This window comes from Microcebus murinus, chromosome 16 (genome assembly GCF_040939455.1).
Source record: "Microcebus murinus isolate Inina chromosome 16, M.murinus_Inina_mat1.0, whole genome shotgun sequence".
Taxonomy (NCBI): Eukaryota; Metazoa; Chordata; class Mammalia; order Primates; family Cheirogaleidae; genus Microcebus; species Microcebus murinus.
This window is the reverse complement of record NC_134119.1, coordinates 26,491,406-26,517,306: the sequence shown is the minus strand read 5'-3', so window position 1 is coordinate 26,517,306 and position 25,901 is coordinate 26,491,406. Positions and strand designations below refer to the sequence as shown.

General features: G+C 41.1%; 2 protein-coding genes across 7 annotated transcripts in view; one reads left to right on the top strand and one right to left on the bottom strand.

Annotated features, from left to right (window-relative positions):
- DNAAF9 (dynein axonemal assembly factor 9) overlaps positions 1-25,901 on the bottom strand; it is a 134,334-nt gene that overhangs the window by 100,122 nt on the left and 8,311 nt on the right. For all 6 annotated transcript variants that reach the window (XM_012754833.2, XM_012754829.3, XM_012754830.3 and 3 more), the window contains exons 2-6: positions 12,759-12,838; positions 11,320-11,439; positions 6,674-6,798; positions 5,292-5,388; positions 4,319-4,425 (exon numbers count right to left, since the gene is read on the bottom strand). In XM_012754833.2, the coding sequence (XP_012610287.2) occupies positions 4,319-4,425; positions 5,292-5,388; positions 6,674-6,798; positions 11,320-11,439; positions 12,759-12,838 (529 nt within the window). The remainder of the gene's footprint in view (positions 1-4,318; positions 4,426-5,291; positions 5,389-6,673; positions 6,799-11,319; positions 11,440-12,758; positions 12,839-25,901) is intronic.
- Positions 15,245-15,642, top strand: LOC105865883 (small ribosomal subunit protein uS8-like). The gene has a single exon (XM_076010980.1). It carries the CDS (start codon positions 15,247-15,249, stop codon positions 15,637-15,639), a length of 393 nt encoding a protein of 130 aa, XP_075867095.1. The 5' UTR covers positions 15,245-15,246; the 3' UTR covers positions 15,640-15,642.

Here is a 25,901-nt window from a genome sequence, read left to right as displayed (position 1 = left end):
AGACTACAGTCTACGGCCATACCACCCTGAATGCCGGATCTCGTCTGATCTCTGAAGCTAAGCAGGGTTGGGCCTGGTTAGTATTGGGATGAGAGACTATAGGTACACACCACCAGTCTAATATCTGCCTCAGCCTCCTGAGTAGCTGAACTACAGGCACGTGCCACCATGCCTGGCTAATTCTTTTCTATATATGTTTTTAGTTGGCCAATTCATTTCTTTTTATTTTAAGTAGACATGGGGTCTCACTCTTGCTCAGTCTGGTTTTGAACTCCTGACCTTGAGCAATCTGCCTGCCTTGGCCTCCCAGAGTGCTAGGATTACAGGCGTGAGCCACCGTGCCCAGCCCTTGCTTTTCAGTCTTTTTAAGGAACTTCTACCCAACCCTGTTCTTTGTTTTCCCTATGGTGGAGGTGGCATCTGTTAAAAACCTGATTGTCACTCTGACGGAAGGAGGTGGCAGAAGAAGATACAGACTATTACAATTCCTCCATTTTCAATATCATCAATTTATATTCTCTATTCTCCATTTTAGTATTTTCTTCCTCATTGATTTAATCTATTTGGCTTCCTCCTCTGTATTCTGGAACAGCTTTTCAAGTGTGTCAACTGAGAGATTTTTTTTCCCTCTGATTTTTATTATATTTTTTGTGGCTACTAAATTTCTTGTCTACTTTTTAATGCAAATATTCTACTAATAAATTCGAGACATCTTACAGTCTTTCCTTATATGTCATCCATCTCCTTTTTTAATTGTGATTACTCACTTGCTGTATCTCTTTTCTCTTTTTATAAATTTTGCTCTTTAAAAGTACCACAGGCCGGGCGCGGTGGCTCACGCCTGTAATCCTAGCACTCTGGGAGGCCGAGGTGGGCGGATTGCTCAAGGTCAGGAGTTCAAAACCAGCCTGAGCGAGACCCCGTCTCTACCATAAAAATAGAAAGAAATTAATTGGCCAACTAATATATATAATATAAAAAAATCAGCCGGGCATGGTGGCTCGTGCCTGTAGTCCCAGCTACTCGGGAGGCTGAGGCAGGAGGATCGCTTGAGCCCAGGAGTCTGAGGTTGCTGTGAGCTAGGCTGACGCCACGGCACTCATTCTAGCCTGGGCAACAAAGCGAGACTCTGTCTCAAAAAAAAAAAAAAAAAAAAAGTACCACAAAGGCCAGGCACAGTGGCTCATGCCTGTAATCCTAACACTCTGGGAGGCGGAGGCGGGTGGATCACTCAAGGTCAGGAGTTTGAAACCAGCCTGAGCAAGAGTGAGACCCGTCTCTACCAAAAAATAGAAAGAAATTAATTGGCCAACTAAAAATATATAGAAAAAATTAGCCAGGCATGGCGGCGCATGCCTGTAGTCCCAGCTACTCGAGAGGCTGAGGCAGAAGGATTGTTTGAGCTCAGGAGTTTGAGGTTGCTGTGAGCTAGGTTGACGCCATGGCACTCTAGCCTGGGCAACAGAGTGAGACTCTGTCTCAAAAAAAATAAAAAATAAATAAAAGTACCACAAAAAGATAGTTTTCTCAATCATTATTTATTTTTCCTGGTCAAAATCTTTTTTAAAAGCATGCTGATCTATCCCTGCATCTAATATGCTATGCTCTTTTCCCTATATTTTGTTGAATCTTTTCATAAGTCTTATTCCATCTTTCAATATGAAGATCTTATATTTGTCATAAATAGGTAAATGAATGCTTATTGGTTACTCTCATTACTCAGAAGTTTGCTACCAGGATCCTACCCTGGGGAGAGCTGCTTGATGTCAATTTACATTACCAAGTCACAGTTCCAGCAACTGGAAGATAAGAAGAAAGAAGCCAGAGGGAGGGAAAGTCCTAGCAGAGGAACTTCCCTCTACTGCTTCCCAGAAGAAAAAGTTCTCTGTATCTACAATTTGGTGTAGATCAGCCTAAATGTCAAGTAAAAGCTGGGTCTGGCTTCCTTTCTCACTCTCGAACCAACCAAATGAGGGACAAAACATCCTCTGGGTTAATTAACAACTTTCTTCTGGATATGGCCATGCAATAAAACAGAAGTTTTAAAAATTATTAGTATCTGTAGCTTTCCTTCCCTAGCCTTCAAAGGAGGCAAAAGTTGTTCTGGCTCAGGCAGTCATCAAACCATCAGAGTAGAGGAGAGAAGACACAGGCAGAGCTGATCTGTAGGCCAAACTGTTCCACACCTTAAAGGACTAGGAGGGGCAAGGTAAAGAAGAGAAGTAAGGTGGGGAGGAAGAGATGGACAAAAGGAAAGTATCTGAGACAATGAAAATTATCAGCTACAGAGAAGGGCAGAACCTGGAGAGAGAGACCTTGAAAGAAGATCTATAGTAACTCTTTTGGTTTGTTTTTTTTGTTGTTGAGACAGAGTCTCACTCTGTTGCATAGGCTAGAGTGCCAGGGCATCAGCTTAGTTCACAGCAACCTCAAACTCCTGGGCTTAAGCGATCCTCCTCCTTTAGCCTTCCAATTAGCTGGGACTGTAGACATGTGCCACCACACCCGGCTAATTTTTTCTATTTTTAGTTGCCCAGCTAATTTTTTCTATTTTTAGTAGAGATGGGGTCTTGCTTTTGTTCAGGCTGGTCTCAAACTCCTTAGCTCAAGTGATCCTTCTGCCTTGGCCTCCCAGAGTGCTATGATTACAGTTGTGAGCCACCATGCCAATCTACAGTAACTCTTATCATATGACCTATGTCATTTTTTTCCTCATGGCCCTTCCCCCCACCTAAAAACACCACCCGACAGTAAAGATCTAAATGACCTTTCAAAGGGTTTTTTGGGAGGAGGGGATTTTGTTCCTTTTGAATATGACTTCATGGTGTGATGGACCTTAAGGCAGGAGCCAGAAAACCTGTCTCACTTGGAACAGATCAAGTGACATATATCATGTCCAGGCTCCCAGTGCACGTTTTCCAGTGCGATTCTAGGTGCAGCCCAGGGGTTAGCAGCACAGGCTCAGAAGCCAGACTGTCTGGAGCTGGCCCCAGCCCTGCCTCTCACTAGCTCTGTGACATTGGGAAATTCATTTAATCTCTCTTTAAACAGCCATGTAAAATTGTACCCATCTCAGAAGGTTTCTATAAGAATTGAATCGGTCAATTCACATAAAGTGCTTAGAATAGTCTGGCATATAGCAGGCACTCTATGGATGCCTAGTTCATACAGTTCATTAAATATAAATATTACCATTATTGTAAAAATATTAAGCCTCCTCTTTGTCCCCATGGCCTGCCTCCCTCCAAGCCCCTACCCCTCTAAATTAGAGAGCATTACTTCTTAACAGGAACAGCTCCACCACCTTGTTGATGTCCTGCTACTTGTATGCAATGTGACAATACTGTGGTTTTGGAGCAGAAAAAGTGGAGTCCAAGCAGTACGCTTCTCTTCAGCCCTATAGCCCATGCTGTTCCACATTGGAGGGCAACATGGTTCTGCCAGGCAAGCCTCAACTCATTTTCTAGGGATGCTGGTGCTTCTCAGAGGAGGGGTAGGAATTAGCCCTGTGCCTTGCTTCTAAAGGTCCCATTGACTCTTTCTCTAGCAGGATGTCCTCATTTCTAGCATGACTCCCTCTCCTGGTTTCCTGTGCTGGGGGCATTTCATTTCAGTGGGGATCTTATGGAAGCACACAGATGCCTATGGCCGTGCTGCTAACTTACCAGGCTGTCCTCCCTAATCTGTGTTCTGGACAACTGCCTCTCCCAGACCCACTCATTAATTCACTTAACAAATGCTTATTGGTCATCTCCTAGAATCAAGGAATATTAAAATAAAAGACACTGTCCTTACCACAAAAGCTAACCCTTTTATTCCTTTAATATATTGTACTTACATAAATTCTGCACCATCCCTTTCATTGACCTTAAATAGTTCACGAATTATATGAATTTCTGAGGGTACAAACAACACGGCTCTGTTTTTGTACTCAAGGAGCTTCTAGCCCAGAGATCAGGGGTGGGTAGTGAGTGGGGGTATGTGTGACGAATGTATAATACCAGGACGATAAAAGCTATAAGAGCAGTCAGTCTAGGGTGTCATAGAAGTACACAGGAAAAAAAGTTAACTCAGATGGGGGAAGGAGAGGAAGGAGGACAGAGAGGAACTCCAAGAAGATAAGACACCGGAGTTCAGCTTGGGATTAGCCTTAAGCAGCAACTGTTTTCCATTTCAAGTCTTCAAACTTGCTCCATGCCCTTGGGAGATAACTGCCAGCTTTTCGGAGTGTTATAATAATGTAACACTCACATGGTGGGCCCTTTAAAAAACAGTCCAGTGGCAGACAAAAGCTAGACATACTGCTTTTCATACATACCTCATATTTCATGGTAAAAAATCCATCTCCTCCAATGCCCTCAAGCGCAAAGGCCTGCACGATTGGCCATTTTTCCACCACAAACATATCAAATATCTGCAAGTGACCTAGAGGAATCCAATACAGCACATATCAAATACCATCCTGGATATAACAATCTAAACCTGATCTAATGTGGTTAAACAGGCATCATTTCTCACAAGTTCACCAAAGCCTCATCTAGCAAAATAAAATTCAAACAGAAAAAATCGTTGGATATTGCATCTAGAAATACAAAATGAAAGCCAATAAATATTCAAACCATAAGCAAGTTACATAAATTCAGATTTCTCTATATTTTCATATTCTGCTTTCCTAATTAAGTAAAAAATAAGTAAATAGGATATTACATCTGACATGCATCATTTCATGGGTATAATTATTAATAGACCCAAACTTGGCTCCTCTCATTCAAGAAACACAGCTAATCAACTTCTTCAAGGGAAAACTACCAAATCAAAAATTTTTCTTCCTTGTAACAAGAGCATTAATGTACAAGGTTATTTTTGCTGTAGTTGTTATAAAATAAGTGCTGCCAAACTTACTGATTTTTTTCCTGTATTTTACACATCATGTTTGAATCTCAGTATTTTTTAACAGCTAACCAGATAACTATTTCTTATTACCAAGAGGGCCCACATCTACACTCTATGTACAATAAGTGATATAGACTATATGTCCATTGTGCTAAATCCTGTGTTAGTTCTTCTGCCTAACTGTAGGCCACCTACTGTGTTCCTGCAGAAACTTCAGTTATGACTACAAGCCTACATAGAAAAGCCCCCCAATTTCATTCTGCTTGATCCTTTGCCTTTAGTAAAAATGGATCAAGGAGTTTCCCAGCTGAATGCCCCCAATGAAAGGAGAAGTAGGGACATTCGATTCACACACCATTCAAGCAAGGTTTCAAAACTGCTTGCTGTTAGATACTCACCTTGGGAGCTATAAGGAATGCCAATTCTACTACAGTCTCGAACCATGTCCACAAAGCTGGCAATTTTAAATTCTTCTGCAGCTTCCTCATCTTCATACTAAAGATGGAAATTAAAAGAAAAGCAGGCTCTGATGAGACATCATGTAAAGTCCCATACTATCTCTGCATTTTATCAGTCAGTTGTCCCAAATGACATTTACAGAGGACTGCACCCAAGGGCATGTTTCCAAAGCCAAGCTTTTGTATCTACTGGTCAGAAACACTTGTCTTTCCTTATCTCATATCATATATAAAAAGCTACTCAAAATGGATCAGGAGATCTAAATGCAAGAAATGAAACTTGTCCTCAAAAATTCCCCAAATACTCATATGGAAGAAGGGTGTTTGACCAATACTGGGTCACAACTTTCATGCTAAATCTCAAATCCCAATTTGATTTCCAGCCAAACCCTTGAAAAGGGCCAAAAGGGAAACAGAAACAGATACCAACAAATCCAAACATAGGAATGTCACAAAGCTCAAAAAATTCTCTCAGGATAGTCCCTAGGCCCTAGTCCTCTGAGACAGGGGCACAGGCTGGTGATGAAGAAGCAGGGCAGAAAGTAGGTTCGTGAGCCTACTGCCAGGCTACCCAACCTGAACAGCCCCCTTCTGTCTCCCTAGGCACATTTTTCTATAAAGTAGCCTCATAATGAAATATGAAACTTTTCGCTTCAAATAACTTTTCTGTGTAACCACAGTCTGCAATTTGGTTGTTTTAGAGCAGGTGTTCTCAAACTACGGCCCATGGGCCACATTCTGCCTGCCTACGACATTTATCCAGCCTGCTGGGTGTTTTTGCCGCTGCTACCTGTCCTGCTTAGCAGCCGACTCGTCCTACGCCCACAGTGTGTACTCTCCAATGGTCTGAGGGACAGTGAACTGGCCCCGTTTAAGAAGTTTGAGGACCGGCCGGGCATGGTGGCTCACGCCTGTAATCCTAGCATTCTGGGAGGCCGAGGCAGGCAGACCTGCTCGAGGTCAGGAGTTTGAAACCAGCCTGAGCAAGAGCGAGACCCTGTCTCTACTATAAATAGAAAGAAATTAATTGGCCAACTAATATGTATAGAAAAAATTAGCCCGGCATAGTGGAACATGCCTGTGGTCCCAGCTACTCGGGAGGCTGAGGCAGCAGGATTGCTTGAGCCCAGGAGTTTGAGGTTGCTGTGAGCTAGGCTGACACCACGACACTCACTCTAGCCTGGGCAACAAAGCGAGATTCTGTATCAAAAAAAAAAAGTTTGAGGACCCCTGTTTTAGAGGCTACCTGTTCCAGATCAATACTTTCCTTAAAGAGTTTTCTTAGAATATCTCTAAGTACCTATTCTATCTTTTCTCCTCACCTCATTTTCAGTCATGCAGTGGAAATGCAGATTTCTCCAATGTGCCACATAGGGTAAGAGATAGCGATAGTTTACAGGATTACAGTACAGATGGACACTATCTGATTTAATCAATATAATTACATCTGTAAGAAAAACAAAATCAAAGCACAAGATTGTCAAAAGCATTTCCTTTAGACATTTTCTGCTCACATCATTACTAAAACAATTAAAACTACTTCAGAGACAATGTAACAAAAACTCTAAACTGAAAATTATTTAATTAGGCAAGGGGCTTCAAAGTGATTTTAGAACTTTCAAGTGCAGACAGCAAGGATTGCCTAGTCCCCATGCAATGCACCACTGTGGTCCTCTGGGTACAGCAATGTAGGTACAGAATCAGTCAAAAGAATGGCCTTCATCTCCCGAAGCATGCTGTCTTATACAGTTCAACACAGTCATATCTGTGGCACCAAACACAGCTGTGTACTTCATGGCAGAGATAAATACCAAATGGAAATCCCACAGCCTGAAGCCACTGAAGCAGAAAAACAGCAACAAATATGATCAGTCACTAGTTTTCCCTCAGATATCAATGTCTAAAGCTCTTGGCTATCGGCTCATTTGACTCAAGGGAATTGCAGACCCACGGACATTGCCTGTTGACTTTGAGAAGAGTTACTATGTACGGCGGTGAACTCTGTACACAGGAAAGGCTGGGAGGAAGGAAGTGGAGGCAAGTGGAAAGAGCTTCTGTAAATAGATCAGCAGCTCACAGATCTAAGGAACAGCCATCAACATTGGAGGGTCGAGTAAATAAAGCAATCCCAAGGATGCAAATAAACCCAGGTAAACAGAAGTGCCATAGAACAGGGAAGGAATATTAAAAAGCAGCTTGAACACTGAGAAGGAAAGCATTTATACTTCCAAAAGCTCCACTCCATAGCTCCTCAGAAACCAGAGCCATCAGGCCTCCTTCTAACAAGATGAAACCAGAAGTTGCTGGAGGTGAGAAAGGCGCACCCATGGGGGAGGAGAACACCTAGGCAGCAGGTATAGGACAATGCCAACCAGTAACAGTGTGACAGATCACACTTTACAAAACATAAGGCCAATAAATACTGACCACAGCTGACCACTCAGCTGAGAGGCCTACTGAAATAAAGCTCTATGATTCTGGCTTTTTAAGTCACTCTGAGCTCTACAACTGGTCAGGCCCAGGGTGTTCAAGGGAACACAGTACACAGCAGCTTCTTCTCTGTTGACTCTCAAGTAAGCACTAAAGTCAAAGGGCAGCAAAGGGTGGGAAAAGGGGGGCCCCTCTCATCTCTCACCATACTGTCTTTCTCACACACCCCTCCAAAGAGCCCTGTCCTGAATCATTTATAGACCACTTGCTGAGGAGTGAGAGTTTGATGTCACCTGAAGAGATGAGAGCTTCCAGTGTATATTATACTCTAAAGTATAACATACCCCAGAGAATTAGGATCCAATAAAAGACATAACACAACAACTTCTAAACCTAATTAAGCATTCTCAAAATCTCTTAGAACTCTGATGTCATCACTATGAACAAAATATTATCAGAGTATATAATAAAAGAAGAAAGTATATGAGAATGAGATGAATATGTAAACTATTTAAAAGTTTCTTTTAAAAACAAATCCCGGCCGGGCGCTGTGGCTCACGCCTGTAATCCTAGCTCTTGGGAGGCCGAGGCGGGCGGATTGCTCAAGGTCAGGAGTTCAAAACCAGCCTGAGCAAGAGCGAGACCCCGTCTCTACTATAAATCGAAAGAAATTAATTGGCCAACTGATATATATATAAAAAATTAGCCGGGCATGGTGGCGCATGCCTGTGGTCCCAGCTACTCGGGAGGCTGAGGCAGAAGGATCACTGGAGCCCAGGAGTTTGAGGTTGCTGTGAGCTAGGCTGACGCACTCACTCTAGCCTGGACAACAAAGCGAGACTCTGTCTCAAAAAAAAAAAAAAAAAAAAAAACAAATCCCTAGGCCGGGCGAGGTGGCTCACACCTGTAATCCTAGCACTCTGGGAGACTGAGGCGGGTGGAATGCTCGAGATCAGGAATTCGAAACCAGCCTGAGCAAGAGCGAGATCCCGTCTCTATTATACATAGAAAAAAATTCATTGGCCAACTAATATATATAGAAAAAATTAGCCGGGCATGGTGGTGCATGCCTGTAGTCCCAGCTACTCGGGAGGCTGAGGCAGCAGGATTGCTTGAGCCCAGGAGATTGAGGTTGCTGTGAGCTTGCCTGACGCCACAGCACTCACTCTAGCCTGGGTAACAAAGCAAGACTCTGTCTCAAAATAAATAAATAAATCCCTAATGCTGGCCTTTTCTCCCTCTCATACAGGAATCAAAATGTAGAAATCTGGTGATCTCAGCTTTTTTTTCCTTTTTAAAAAATTTTTAATAGATTTGGGGGATACAAGTTGAACTCCACTACATATATACTGCATAGTGGTGGAGTCTGGGCTTTAGGTGTATCTACCACCCGAGCAGTGTACACTGTACCCCATAGGTAACTTTTAATCCCTCACTTCCTTCCGCATTCCCCCCTTGTGAGTCTCCAATATCCAGTATGCCACACTGTGTGTCTTTGTGTAGCCATAGTTTAGCTCCCATTTATGAGAGAAAAGTGGCATTTATTTTCTATTCCTGAGTTTCTTCACTTAGGATAATGGTCTCCAGTTCCGCCAAGTTGCTGTAAAATACATTATTTCATTCTTTCTTATCACTGAGTAGTACTCCATGGTATATATGTACCACATTTTCTTTATCCATTCATCAATTCATGGACCCTGAGGTTGATTCCTTATCTTTGCGATCTTTGCAATTGTGAATTGTGCTGCAATAAACATACGAATGAAGCTGTCTTTTTGATAAAATTATTTATTTTCCTTTGGATAGATACCCAGTAGTGGGATTGCAGGATCAAATGATAGACCTACTTTTAGTCCTCTAAGAAATATCCATACTGATCTCCATAAAGGTTCTGCTAATTTACACTCCCACCAACAATGTATAAGTGTTTCCCTTTCACCGCATCAGCTGCCAACATCTATTGTTTTTTGACTTTTTAATAATGACCATTGTAATGCGAATAAGATGGCATCTCATTGTGGTTTTAATTTGCATTTCCCTGATGATTAGTGACATTAGACATCTTTCATGCTTTTTTGCCATTTGTATATATTCTTTTGAAAAATGCCTGTTCGATTTCAGCTTTGTAACTACTTGGAAAATGAATTTCTTAATTTGTAGAAAAACGCTAATTTCCCAATCATCCACTGTGCCATGAGAAAAGATAAAAAGCAAAGATGAGCCAAAAAAAAAAGCATACTTTTGAGGATTTAAACTATTTCCTTAATTTCAGTACTGTAATGTCCTTAGCAACCTTGGCTGCAGTGAAATGTGGGACTGGTACAAGCTACCAAGATTAATTCTTTCCAAAGCAGCAGATGCTGTACAGAGTAAGAAAAAAAATTTTAATCAAAATATAAAACCAAATTTGAATTGAAAAAATTTTAATGGGAAGAGTAACTTCATTCTACTCTTTCTGTGCTTCCTAATAAAAAGGAAAGCTTTAATCAATCTATAAGGATAAACACTGTTATGGACTTTACCACAGAAGAATTGTCACATACACTAGACCAGGGTTTCTCAACCTGGGCACTACTGATAGTTTAGATCAGCTAATTCTTTGTTGTCAGGGACTGAGCTGTGGATGTTTAGTAGCATCCCTGGCCTCTAACCACTAGATGCCAGTGGCATCCCCTCCTCACTTCTGACAATCAAAAATGCCTTTGGACATTGCCAAATACCCCCTAGGGGACAAAACTACCCCCAGTTGAGAACCACTGCACTGGCCCCATAGCAATATTATTTCACATCAGATGTTTGTTTTCATGCCTCTTCCAGCTGCCTCACAAGAGCTGTCTGTTTCTTGTCCAATTTTATTTGCCTATTCCTATGTCTCCTGACCTATCTGGCAGACAAATCACGATGCTAAGTATGTGATATCAGAGATAGCTCCTGGGCAACAGCCCACAGCACCATCAACACAGGCAGAGTGTCTCAGATTTGAGGAAAGGGGAATGTAAACAAAAAGCCTGCATTGTAGTCATAGGCATCATCATGAATTAAAGTCACATAGAAAACAATTCCCAAAGATAGCAGGACAAAGAGTCTCTGTTCCTCAGCTGATGATGCACATGAAGTCTTCCTTGTAGGCACAGCCTGCAGCCTCATCCTTACCTCACAACTAAAAGTGCTTTCACAGGACAACAGCACATAATCTGAGCCTTCAGCATGTAGAGGCAGTGGGCAATTAAGAGGAAAACTAGTACCATGCCAAGAAGAGATAAAGCCAAACCCTTATGTTTACTTGTTTCCCTAAAGCTGAATTACCCAGTAAATATATTCTGAAAAGTACTTGTTGCTAGGTGGCCAACAGGAGCATATTATTTAATATATTAGCAAAGAAGAAATGCTGTTTTTCATTATTAAAAAGGCAAAATTTTACTGGGGCTTTGGACTATTTTAAATCGGACCATATTTTTCCATAAAAGACCATGAAATAATGATCCAAAGAAATAAACCACCCACTCTTCTCTCACAGAGTTTACCAACATATACTTACCATCTAGAACCTCCTCAGAAAATCCTGTTTTCTCAAAATCACTGGTATTCTGATTGTACAAACCAAATAGAAGATAATTTGCCAGCTCTCTGCAGCCTTCATTATACCTGCTATCAATTCCTGCAAGGCAAAGAAGGCTGTGATCAGCTGTACTGTATTATGGGGAACAAATGAGCGCCAATCATTTGCCCCTGCTCAGCAAAACCCTGATGGTCAAGTTAAAGACAGCAGCTCAGACCAATTTTGTTCCAGAAATCAAGCTAAGCAACTCTCTGTGAAAGAAACTGGCCTCCAAATCAAGTATTCTTCCTTGGATTCCAAGATCTATATAGTAGAGATAATCAGCACAGATTATTGAGGTTGTTAGTTTCTGAAAAGCAATTCTTGAAGACAGAAGTAACCAGAAAGTACAGTCCAGGTCCTTCCATGGCTTGTTAAAAATCTCAGAATACTTTCAGTTGGCCTAAGAATAGAGGACAGAAAAATATTCGCTTCTCAAAGATATCTTTACCAAAACATGTGGATCAAATAAAGGCAGATGAAAGTGGTTTGAAAAGAACCTAATGATATGAAGAGGAAGACAAGCGAATGGAACCACAAACATTTATCATTTCACAAACATCAGGCTCAAGGCCTAGCACTGTACTAGATGCTGGGGTGCAGTAGACAACATGCCAGCAGATGGCCCTCATGAAGCTTACTGTCTAATGGGCTAAGTCAGAGACAAAAAGGAAATTTCGGCCGGGCGCGGTGCCTCACGCCTGTAATCCTAGCACTCTGAGAGGCCGAGCCGGGTGGATTGCTCAAGGTCAGGAGTTCTAAACCAGCCTGAGCGAGACCCCCCGTCTCTACTAAAAATAGAAAGAAACTAACTGACCAACTAAAAATATATATATATATACAAAAAATTAGCCGGGCATGGTGGCCCATGCCTGTAGTCCCAGCTACTCGGGAGGCTGAGGCAGGAGGATCGCTTGAGCCCAGGAAATTGAGGTTGCTGTGAGCTAGGCTGATGCCACGGCACTCACCCTAGCCTGAGCAACAAAGTGAGACTCTGTCTCAAAAAAAAAAAGAAATTTCATGGTACTGTCTTCACTACTGCCTCTCAATGCCTCAGGTATACTTACTAACTGGTGCGTAGGTGTCTGTGAAGTCCCAGAGCTTTAGGGGGCAAGAGGGAAGTGTTAATGACGGAGATAGCTATCTATGTGAGCCTAAGAGAAAGGGGTTGGGCAGAAGCTGGGAGCTTCCAAAATGATAAGGGCTCCCTATCTCACTAATACCTCATCCAACCCCACTAAAACAACAACAGATATCAGGGGAACAAGAACTAGGACACTAACTCACACCTTATTTCACAATGATACTATTATTAATCTTCCTGTGAATAAGAAGCCAAGTTGTCCCAGACCTCAATCCGCCTTGTTAAAAGCACTGACCTAGGATGCAGAGGATCCCATCAGGCCGAGACTTGCTGCTCTGGGTCAGGATGCTCTGAACCTGCCGGAGTCGGCTGCAGCTACAACAGGAAGAGAAAATAGTTCCATGAGTGTCAGCACAGCCCCAAGAAAGGAGCAGCATCTTGCGTGAGAGTTCCACAATGGAGGCACGAAGAAGAGGAATGATTTACTAGGAATAGAAATTGATCCTTATCTGGTTCTGGTATTAGAACCATAAAATGAATTAAGAAAGGTTCCCTCCTCTTCTATTTTCTGGAATAGATTGTGCGGAATTGATCTGAAAACTAAATCTAAACTGCTAATTACAAACAAGATGGTCAGAGACTCTCAAGTTTAACAGAAGATAGAGCCAAAGGTCCTCTCATGGTCAATGCTAGACAGGACTGAGACTCAGCAGCTGACTCCCAGAACTTCCAGTGGCTCGTCATTTTGGAGGATTTTCAAAGAAGAGTTTACACAATGATTTACCTGACCTGTGGTCCTCATTAGTCTGTCTCAAAAACAGACAAAAACTCAAAAATTGGTCTAAGGACTTAAAACAAAGCTCTAATTCATCCTTATGGCTATCCCTATAGAGAGTATCAGCAGAGAAACTTGCTCCCCTTTCTGTGCAGATAGATGTATTACTCATTCAGTCCTAGGGATATCCCCTTGCTCCCAAGCAAAGTGAGGAGGGGTACTCCCAGACATTAGTATTATTTCTAAGGACCTCATTCTGTCCATACCCACCCTCCTCCTTTCCAGCAGAGAGAGGTGCCAAATTTCCACTACTCTATTCAATCTTTTCCCTACAGTCCATATAGTTCCAGCCCTACCACATCATTATAAGACCATCCACAAACCAACTACACTAACTACACTATCCATGAAAACCAGTCTTCATCCCCACCCCTTAATGAATCTGCTCCAACACACTGCCCCAAATAATAGTATTTCTAGGCAAGTAACACTATTTCCCTTTCCTAATTCCCTGAATTCCTTTCCCCCTCTGAATCCTTTTTCAAAGTTCCCAGAAAGTTAGGGGAATGAGTTAGTTCCCCTAACATTCACTCCATAACTTAGTGGTCATTATCACTGTCTTTCATGAAGACTTTCAGAGTTTTCCATGTGATATCAAAACTGGGCAAATACAATACGAGAGAGAGAGCGCGCGCGAGTGAGCGAGCGAGCGAGCGCGCACACAACCTATAAACCAATATCCATCATGACTACAGATGTAAACACCCTTAACAAAATATTAGCAAATAAAATTCACCAACGTATAAAAAGAATTATACGCCATGACCAACGAGTTTATTCCAGGGATATCCAAGGCTAGTTCACTGCTTCACAATAAAAACACTCAATTGATGGATGCCCCAATTACCCTGATTGGATCTTTACACATTACATGAATGTATTAAACTATCATATGTACCTGGAAAATAGGTACATCTATTATGTATCAATTTACAAAACAAAAAGAAAAAAAAAACACTTAGAAAACTAGAAATAGACTGGTTTCCCAATTGGATGAAGAAAACATCTATTCTGGGAGGCCAAGGTGGGAGGATTGCTTGAGCTCAGGAGTTTCAGACCAGCCTAAGCAAGAGTGAGACTCCATCCCCATCTCTACTAAAAATAGAAAATATTAGCTAGGCATGGTGGTGTGCGCCTGTAGTCTCAGCTATCCAGGAGGGGAGGCTGAGGCAGGAGGATTGCTTGAGTCCCAGGAGTTTGAGGTTGCTATGAGCTAGGCTGATGCCATGGTACTCTAGCCCAGGCAACAGAGTGAGACTCTGTCTCCAAAAAACAAACAAATAAAAACAAACAAAAAGAACATCTAAGAAAACCTACCAGCAAAGTCTGGAATTATACATAATAGTGAAAGACAACATTTTTTCTCTGAGATCAGGAATAAGGCAAGAATGTCTGCTCTCAGTAAGTGAACATATTACTGAAAGTTTCAGCCAACAGAATAAGGCAAGAGAAGGAAATAAAAGTCATATAGATTGAAAAGGAAAAAATAAAGCTGTCCCTATTTGTAGATATGGCCTATTTGTAGACAACATGATGGTTTATGTAGGGAATCTCAAGGAATCTACAAAAAATTCTGTAGTAAGTGAGTTCAACAAGGTCTCAAGATACAAGATCAACACATAAAAGTCCCTCGTAATTCTACAGGAAAGCAATGAACATGTGGAAACCAAAATGTAAAAAATACAATACCATTTATAATCTCTCAAACATGAAATACCTAGGTATAAACCCAATAAAACATGCATATGACTTACATGCTAAAAACTATAAAACACTGATGAAAGAAATTAAAGAAGATCTAAATAAATGGAGCGATATAACATATTCATGGATTGGGAGATTCAACATAGTACAGATATCAATTCTCCTCAAATTGATATTCGGGTATAACACAATTCCTATCAAAATCCAAGACTTGTTCTTTCCGCTATCTTTCCGTGCTGCCATAATGGTGCGCATGAATGTCCTGGCTGATGCTCTTAAGAGCATCAACAATGCCGAAAAGAGAGGCAAATGCCAGGTTCTTATAAGGCCGTGCTCCAAAGTCATTGTCCGGTTTCTAACTATGATGATGAAGCATGGTTACATTGGCAAATTTGAAATCATTGATGATCACAGAGCTGGGAAAATTGTTGTGAACCTCACAGGCATGTTAAACAAGTGTGGAGTGATCAGCCCGAGATTTGATGTGCAACTCAAAGATCTAGAAAAATGGCAGAATAATCTGCTCCCATCCTGCCAGTTTGGTTTTATTGTATTGACAACTTCAGCTGGCATCATGGACCATGAAGAAGCAAGAAGAAAACACATAGGAGGGAAAATTCTGGGATTCTTTTTCTAGGGATGTAATACATACTTACAAATAAATTGCCTCAGTGGGAAAAAAAAAAATCCAAGATTGTTTTTTTTTTTTTTGAGACAGAGTCTCGCTTTGTTGTCCAGACTAGAGTGAGTGCCGTGGCGTCAGCCTAGCTCACAGCAACCTCAATCTCCTGGGTTTAAGCGATCCTGCTGCCTGAGCCTCCCGAGTAGCTGGGACTACAGGCAAGTGCCACCATGCCCGGCTATTTTTTTTTATATATTAGTTGGCCAATTAATTTCTTTCTATTTATAGTAGAGATGGGGTCTCACTCTTGCTCAGGCTGGTTTTGAACTCCTGACCTTGAGCAACCCACCCGCCTTGGCCTCCCAGAGTGCTAGGATTACAGGTGTGAGCCACCGCGCCCGGACAAAATTCAATATTTTTATAGATGTAGAAAAGATTATTCTAAAATGTATATGAGCTGGGCATGATGGTAAGCATCTATAGTCCCAGCTACTCAGGAGGCTGAGATGGAAGGATCATTTGAGCCCAGGAGCTCTAGGCCAGTCTGGACAACATACTGAGACACCATTTCTAAAAAACACACAATTTCTATGGAAAGGCAAAGGAACTAGAATACCTTAAATTTTTTTGAACAAAGATAAGGTGGGAGGAATCACTCTACTCGATGTCAAGACTTATTACATAGCTAAAGTAATCAAGATTGAATGGTACTGGCTGAGGGACAGACACATAGATCAACTCAACAAAACAAAATAGCCAGAAATAGACTCAAGCATGTACAGCTAATTTTGAACAAAGGTGCAAAAGCAATTCAATGGGGGAAGGATAGTCTTTTCAGTAAGTGGTGCTACAGCAAATGGATATCCATAGACAAAAACATGAACTTCAACCTTATATAAAAATTAACTCAAAACAGGCCGGGCGTGGTGGCTCACGCCTGTAATCCTAGCACTCTGGGAGGCCGAGGCAGGCGGACTGCTCAAGGTCAGGAGTTCGAAACCAGTCTGAGCGAGACCCCGTCTCTACCAAAAATAGAAATAAATTAATTGACCAACTAAAAATACATATGCAAAAAATTAGCCGGGCATGGTGGTGCATGCCTGTAGTCCCAGCTACTCGGGAGGCTGAGGCAGTAGGATCGCTGAGCCCCGGAGATTGAGGTTGCTGTGAGCCAGGCTGACGCCATGGCACTCACTCTAGCCTGGGCAACAAAGTGAGACTCTGTCTCAAAAAAAAAAAAAAAAAAAAAAAAAAAAAAAAAAATTAACTCAAAACAGAATATAGATTTAAATGTAAAAAAATCCATCCTTAAATTCATATGGAATCTCAAAGGACTCCAAATAACCAAAACAATCTTAAAAAAGGACAAAGTTGGAGAACTTGCACTCCCTGATTTTAAAACTTACTACAAAGCTATTGTAATCAACAGTGTGGTACTGGCATTAAGATACACATATGTACCAATAAAACAGAATGAAGAGCCCAGAAATAAACTCTCACATATATGGTAAAATGGTTTTGACAAGGATGCCAAGACTATTCAATAAAAAAGGACAGTTTTTTCAACAAATGATGCCGGGAAAACTAGATTATCCACATACAAAAGAATGAAATTAGACCTTACTTTACACCACACACAAAAATCAACTCAAAATAGATCCAAGACCTAAGCGTAACCCTAAAACTTTTATAAGAAAATATAAAGGGGCTGGTCCGAAGGTAGTGAGTTATCTCACATGATTGTTCACAGTCAGTTACAGATTGAACTCCTTGTTCTACTACTTCCCCCCTTACTCACTACTGCACTTGACTAGTCTTAAAAAAAAAATAAAATAAGCCGGGCGAGGTGGCTCACGCCTGTAATCCTAGCTCTCTGGGAGGCTGAGGCGGGTGGATTGCTCAAGGTTAGGAGTTCGAAACCAGCCTGAGCAAGTGCGAGACTCCGTCTCTACTATAAATAGAAAGAAATTAATTGGCCAACTAATATATATAGAAAAAATTAGCCGGGCATGGTGGCGCATGCCTGTAGTCCCAGCTACTTCGGGAGGCTGAGGCAGCAGGATCGCTTGAACCCAGGAGTTTGAGGTTGCTGTGAGCTAGGTTGATGCCACGGCACTCACTCTAGGCTGGGCAAGAAAGCGACATTCTGTCTCAAAAATAAATAAATAAAATAATAATAAAAAATAAAATAAAATAAAAAAATATAAAGGAAAATCTTCATGATATTGGATTTGGCAATGATTTCTTGAATATGATAACAAAAGCACAAGCAACAAATGAAAAATATATAAATTTGACTTCATCAAAATTTGAAATTTCTGTGAATCAAAAGATACAACAGAGAGGAAAAAGCAACCCACCTATAACTCACCACCATTAACAAATCAATCACATTAAAAAATGAGCAAAGGAAAAAAAAAATGAGCAAAGGAGATATATAAATGGCCACACAAGCTCATGAAAAGATGCTCAACATCATTAATCATTAGGGAAATCAAAACCACAAGGAAATGTCATCTTGTACCCACTAGGATGGCTACTATCCAAAAAATAAAAAAGTGATAGCAAGGATTTGTAGAAATTGGAACACTTGTGCACTGTTGATAGGAATGTAAAATGGTGTAGCCACTATGGAAAACAGTATGGCAGTTCCTCAAAAAAAAAATAAAAACAGAATTACCATATGATCCAGCAATTCTATTTCTGACACATACTACGACATGGATAAACCTTGAGAAAATTATACTCAATGAAATAATCCAGATATATAAAGGACAAATATTATATGATTCTACTTTTATAAGATACCTAGAATAGTCAACTTCATAGAGACAAAAAGTAGAATAGTGGTTGCCAGGGGATGGGGAAAAGAGAGAGTGGGGAGTTATAGTTTAATTGGTATAGAGTTTCAGTTTTGCAAGATGAAAAGAGTCATATGGACAGATGGTGGTGATTTTAGCCCAGCAATGTACAAGTACTTAATGCCACTGAACTGTACACTTAAAAACGATCAAGATGGTAAATTCTATTACATGGATCTTAACACAATTTTATAAATTTTTAGAAATTTACGCCTGTAATCCTAGCACTCCGGGAGGCGGAGGCGGGAGAATCACTCAAGTCAGGAGTTCCAAACCAGCCTGAGCAAGAGCAAGACCCCGTCTCTACTAAAAAATAGAAAGAAATTAATTGGCCTACTAAAAATATATAGAAAAAGGCCAGGTGTGGTGGCTCACGCCTGTAATCCTAGCACTCTGGGAGGCCGAGGCGGGTGGATTGCTCAAGGTCAGGAGTTCGAAACCAGCCTGAGCAAGAGTGAGACCCCATCTCTACTATAAATAGAAAGAAATTAATTGGCCAACTAATATATATAGAAAAAATTAGCCGGACATGGTGGCGCATGCCTGTAGTGCCAGCTACTCGGGAGGCTGAGGCAGTAGGATCGCTTGAGCCCAGGAGATTGAGGTCACCACGGCACTCACTCTAGCCTGGGCAACAAAGTGAGACTCTGTCTCAAAAAAAAAAAAAAAAAAAAAAAAAAAAAAATTTTCAATGTTATGTAAAATGAAAACAACTAAGAGGGAGAACTCTTGTGGTATAAAAGAAATTAAAGAATAACAAAAAATGCAACATATGAACCTTAATTTGATTTAAAAACCAAATGAAAAACAGGGAAACATCTTTAAGACAGCTGGGAAAATGTGCATATGGACGTTATTTGGGGATTTACTGTTAATTTTCTTAGATGAAATAATGTTATGGTGGTTATGTAACAGAATGTCCTTTATCTTAGCAGATGCATGAGGAGTGAAGTGTCGTCATGTCTGCAGTTTACTTGAAAAAGGTATAACATAAAAGAAGAAAGATTGAGTAAAAAGTAAAAAGTTAATTGAGTTAAAAGTAAAAAGTAACCTGCAGGAGACAGAAGTGAAAAGAACAAGTAGCAAAGGATCAAAGATTAAAAAAACAAAAACAAAAAAATAGAAAAATAAAGAAAAGAAAAATGATAAAGCACATATAGCAAAATGTCAAAAATTGTTTAGCCTGTGTGGTGGGTATAATGAGTACTCATTGAACTATTCTTTTACCTTTTCTGCATAGTTTGGACATTTTCATAAAAATCTGGGTCTCGGAGGAAGAGAGTCATGTGGAGAAACCTAAGGTTTTAGAAACAACAGGGCAGAAACAGCAAGATGATCAAGAAAATTAAAGAAAACTCCTTTCCCAGGAAAATGATGATTGCCTGCCACTCTCCACTTTTTCATGTTTAATAGGAGAGTGATCTTGCAATCATTCTCTGCACTAGAAATATTCCATAGAGTCGGTCCGTTGGTTCACTTCCCAACCCATGCGGACAGTAGGCTGACTGACTGCCAAGGTTACCAAGAGCTCTTTGGTTTTCAAACTTTCAAGGGGCCAGTGACAAAAAGCATGAGTAGGTCATGTGACCAAGAAACAAACAGCTCCCTAACTACTGCTGTAAAAGCCAAGACAGTATTGAAAACAGTTTCTTTGTCACAGTATCTTGGCCAAATAAAGTGGAGGCATATAAAATGTAGAAAGACTTTCTTCTTCCCAAAGTAAGACATCCTAGTGTTTCTTACTTTCTTGGCAAATGAAAAACTAAATTCAGGTCTTTTTTCCTTCGTACATTTTATTGTTTCCCAAATTTAATTTTTAACCAGAACATAGGCTGCTATTCATCAATGAACCATGATACATGTCACTTACTGACTTGCCTTTTAATTTAAAAAAAAAAACCCTAAGGCCGGGCGCAGTGGCTCACACCTGTAATCCTAGCACTTTGGGAGGCCGAGGCGGGCGGATTGCTCGAGGTCAGGAGTTCAAAACCAGCCTGAGCGAGACCCTGTCTCTACCAAAAATAGAAATAAATTAATTGACCAACTAAAAATATATATACAAAAAATTAGCCGGGCATGGTGGCGCATGCCTGTAGTCCCAGCTACTCGGGAGGCTGAGGCAGTAGGATCGCTGAGCCCCAGAGATTGAGGTTGCTGTGAGCCAGGCTGACGCCACGGCACTCACTCTAGCCTGGGCAACAAAGTGAGACTCTGTCTCAAAAAAAAAAAAAAAAACCCTAATAAGTATAAATAAAAACACAATCAGCTATATACTCCCAGCACAGAATTAACCACTGTTAACATTTTGGAATATTTGCTTTTATCTATGGTTAGTGCTTTTTTGAATTATGTACATAAAATATTAATATTTATTGTCCTTTTTGGAGGGAAAAAAGGAGTATTACATATAAAACTAAACTATTTATTGATCCTCACCCCCAGGAGTCACCACTGTGAGTTTATTGTGTTTTCAGTGTTATTTTTTTAAATAAAATATTCAAGCATACTACCAAACCCAGCAATAACACTGCCCTCTACTCTCCATATCTACTAGAGCTGCAGTCCCCAACCCCGGGAGCCGCAGACCATACCAGTCCGTAGCCCATTAGGAAACGGTTGCCTGTTAGGAACTGGAAGCTTGCTTTATCTGTATTTATGGCCACTCCCCATTGCTTATCTTATGGCTAGCTTGCTAGCTCATTATCACCACGTGAGCTCCGCCTCCTGTCAGATGTGGGGGGGGGTGCCCTGAGATTCTCATGGGAGCACTAACCCCACTTTAAACTGCGCATATGCATACGAAGGTTCTAGGTTGCCACTCCCATGAGAATCTAATGCCTGATGATCTGAGGTGGAGCTGAGGTGCTATGCTAGCCCTGGGGAGCAGCCGCAGATACAGATTATCATTAGCAGAGAGGTTTGACTGCACAATAAATGCAATGCGCTTGAATTACCCCAAAACCATCCTCCCCTGCCCCCAGTCAGCAGAAAAACTGTCTTCCATAAAACGGGTCCCTGGTGCCAAAAAGGCTGGGGACCACTGTACTAGAGCATGGCTGGCACATCCTGGGTAGATGGCCTGTAGTCACCCATGACTTTATAAAGTGTGACCTTTAGAAGACTTGAAGATGCCAATGCACTCAAGCTGGGGCAACAAGTGAGATTTTTATCTCAAAAAACAAAACAAAACAAAACAAAACAAATACAAAAGAGGTAGACTCAGCAGACCTGATAATGCAGTTTACACCAAATATGTTTTTTTCATACTATATTTATTTCTGATTTTCCCTGGATTAGACTCAGAATTTAGATATGATGGATGACAACATGAAGAAACCAAGACCTAAACAGATATTGTTTGCCCAAGATCACAAGGCTGAGTAAACATTAACAGCATCAGCACCTGAGCAACCAGGTGCTCTTTGACTTTTTCTTTCTGCTACACCTGTTTTCCAGACAATAAAGTCAGCCACATATACATTTTTGAACTCAAAACAATCATCTCTGTTCTTCTGATCTTCCATCTTTTTTTTTTTTTTTGAGACAGAGTCTCACTCTGTTCCCCAGGCTACAGTGCCGTGGCGTCAGTGGAGCTCACAGCAAACTAAAACTCCTGGGTTCAAGCAATCCTCCTGCCCACCATGCCCAGCTAATTTTTTCTATATATTTTTAGTTGTCCAGCTAATTTCTTTCTATTTTTAGTAGAGACGGTGTCTTGCTCTTACTCAGGCTGGTCTCGAACTCCTGAGCTCAAATGATCTACCTGCCTCAGCCTCCCAGAGTATTACCAGAGTAATACCAGAGCTAGTATTTACAGGCATTATCCACCACACCCTTTTTAGAGATCGGGTCTCGCGTTGTCACCCAGACTAGAGTATAATGGCGTGATCATATCTCACTGTAACCCAGAACTCCTGGGCTCAAGTGATCCTCCTACCTCAATCTCCCAAGCTGGGACTACAGGTGTATGCCACCATGCTTGGCTGATTTTTTTTAAAAAAATTTGGGGGCCGGGCACAGTGGCTCATGCCTGTAATCCTAGCTCTCTGCGAGGCCGAGGAGGGCAGATCGTTTGAGCTCAGGAGTTCGAAACCAACCTGAGCAAGAGTGAGACACCGTCTCTACTATAAATAGAAAGAAATTAATTGGCCAACTAATGTATATAGAAAAAATTAGCCAGGCATGGTGGTGCATGCCTGTAGTCCCAGCTACTTGGGAGGCTAAAGCAGGAGGATTGCTTGAGCCCAGAAGTTTGAGGTTGCTGTGAGCTAGGCTGATGCCACAGCACTCACTCTAGCCTGGGCAACAAAGTGAGACTCTGTCTCAAAAAAAAAAAATTTTTTTTTGTACAGACGATGTCTCACTATGTTGTTGCCCAGGCTGGTCTTAAACTCCTTGGCTAAAATGATCCTCCCACCTCATCCTTCCAAAATGCTGGGATTACAGGCATGAGCCAACACATCCAGCCATATTAAATTTTAAGCAAAGACTCTACTAGTGTGTTAATTTCATTAATAGGTTTCCTAATAATGAATAAATCTTGCAGTTCTGGGACAAACCCTACTTGTGAGCGAAGTAGTGTTGTTATTTTACCATACTTGTAGGTTCAATATAGTATTATTTTATTCAGGATTTTTGCATTTGTAATTCTCTTTTGCGCTTTCCTAACCAAGTACCAGAACTACACCAGCCTCAGAGACTGAGTGGGAAAGCTTTCTGAGGTATTTACTCCACTCAGCATGCTTTCCATCTCTACCTGCCCTGGTAACCTACCTTGTCTTCCTTCTCAGCCACAGTGTCCGGCTGAGATTTACCCAGATGGAAGCTTGGTCAACTGGAGTACTTTCCAGGGTTATCTCATTTTAGAGCTAGAAGATGAATGGCCTTTAGGGGCACAGTCCAAGAAGAATGTGGTTTACGGTGCATGCAGAGGAGAAAATGCAGCCAGATAGAAGCAGAAATGAGACATCCTGGACAGAGTCAAATGTTGATAGCCGTCTCGGTTCCAGTTCTAGTTCCTGCAGCTCTTCCTATGAGTCTATCTCCCCCACTATCCTTTCTAGCCAAGTATGCCAATACATTCCATTTTTTACTTAAATCTTTTGAGTTGGGTTTCTGTTACTTGAAATAAAAGCATTCTTCTTAAAACACCATCAGTCCTAGGAAGTGTTTAGGGTTGAAGCATACTGCTGTCTACAACTTATTGTGAAAAGCATTAAATAACAGGATGGATGAAAAGAAGGATGGATAGTTGATAAGGCAAATACAGCAAATATAATAAATACAGAATCTAAGTGTGGTATATATGAATGTTCACTCAACAATTCTTTAACTTTTCTGTATTTTTGAAAATTTTCATAATATAATGTTGGGGGAAAAGCAACAGCAGGAGTAAAAGCCCTATTAGCATTAATCTGGATTTCAGGTACTAACTGAAAGGAGCTCATTGTAGGAGTGCTACGGTTTAAGAAACCTGGCCGTGCATTAAAGCAGCAATTATTTACCTCCCTTTGCAAAACTAGACTTGGAGCAAAGGCAAAAAGGCAAGATGTGCAGTGAGGCAATAGATGACATTTCCTACTGGTGTCTTCGCTGGAACAATGAGCTGCAATGCAAAAAGCATAGCCAATGGTGCTGCTGTCATTGCTAATACATGGTTAATCACTGGCCGTAAAGTGACTCAAACTAAAGGGACACACATACACACACACACAATGACTGATGAATGTGCTGCCATCATTTAACTATTCAATGACTTAAATTTTCTCCCAGTACTTTCATGTGACTCCCCATAGCCATTAGTAACCCTAAGCAATTTAACTTTCACTCCACACAGCTACCTCCTTGTGGTAGAAACAACTACCTAATCCATATCCATTCTCCCCTTCTTCTTACTAATAGTATCACAATAGGGGTCAGGGAGTGGGCAACAGATCCAGGTCCTTTGCTTCTAGTGCTAACCACTGAGACATACACATAAGTCATCAGGTAGAAGCTTCTGGGGAGGTTCCTCGAAGGGAACTGGCTCAACTAGAAGGGAAATCCCTTCCTTTTCCCCTTCTTGCCTGACAGACACAATGGCTGGTGTTCCTGTAGCTATTCTGTGACTGTGGAGCTACAGTGAAGGTAAAAGCCACCTGCTAACAATAGCAAAACACAAACACAGAACAGGCCTGGTTCCCTGATGACTTTATACCAGGAATGGCCTGCCTTCCTCTAGACAGACATCTTTTGCAAGAGAGGATAATGTTTATCCAAGGCCACAGGTTCCCCACCCCTGGGATAAACCCTAAGGTTAAGTCATTATTGTCAAGTGTCTTTTATCAGCTGCCAAATGTCGTTCCTAACAGGCTATCTCAACTAAAATGGTTAAAACTGGGTCTAATTACAGTTCATGTCTACACATATTTCATAAATTGGTATACATAAGATACTCTACAAACTAAAGTCAAGAACTTCAGAAAATGCCACCCACCAAATATGGAAAATGTTTTCTGTAAGCTTTTTCACTATATTCCAGTGTAACACCTTCTTTCCTATTTTCTTCCTTTTCTCTGGCTTTCCCTAAGGATTTCCTCACCACAATCTACTCTTTGTAAAGTGAGTTTCACAAGTCTTCATTCAGAAAAGCATCCACAGTTACTCTCCCTCACTACTTTGGCTATTAAAAGCATGCCAAATCTGTATGCAGCATAGAATCCTGCATTGGATCCTGGAATAGAAAAAGGACATGCACAAAAACTGGGAAAATTCAAACAATGCCTGGAGTACTAAACTCCAAGTAAACAAAAGTATACTAAGTAAACTAAAGTATTATACCAATAGGCCAGGCCCAGTGGCTCACGCCTGTAATCCTAGCACTCTGGGAGGCCAAGGCGGGAGGATCGCTCAAGGTCAGCAGTTCAAAACCAGAAACCAGCCTGAGCAAGAGCGAGACCCTGTCTCTATTAAAAATAGAAAGAAATTAATTGCCCAACTAAAAATATATAGAAAAAATTAGCTGGGCATGGTGGCGCATACCTGTAGTCCCAGCTACTTGGGAGGCTGAGGCAGCAGGATTGCTTGAGCCCAGGAGATTGAGGTTGCTGTGAGCTAGGCTGAAGTCACAACACTCTAGCCCAGGCAACAGAGTGAGACTCTGTCTCAAAAAAAAAGTATTATACCAATATTATCATCTTAGTTTTCATAAATGCACCATGGTTATATGTCAGATGTAAACATTAGAGAAAGCTAGGTGAAGGATATGTAGCAATACTCTGTACCATATTTGCAACTCATCTATAAATCTAAAATTATTTCAAAATTAAGAGTTAAAAACAAAAAACTTGCCAAATGAGCTGCTTTTTTTTTTTTTCGAACTAGGGCTCCAAAATCACAGATCAGTATTAAATACCCAAGTTGCAAACCCTGCTTCTT

Bases quoted from the DNA above. Each gene is read 5' to 3' on its own strand.
- LOC105865883 (XM_076010980.1), top strand. From the start codon at position 15,247: ATGGTGCGCATGAATGTCCTGGCTGATGCTCTTAAGAGCATCAACAAT.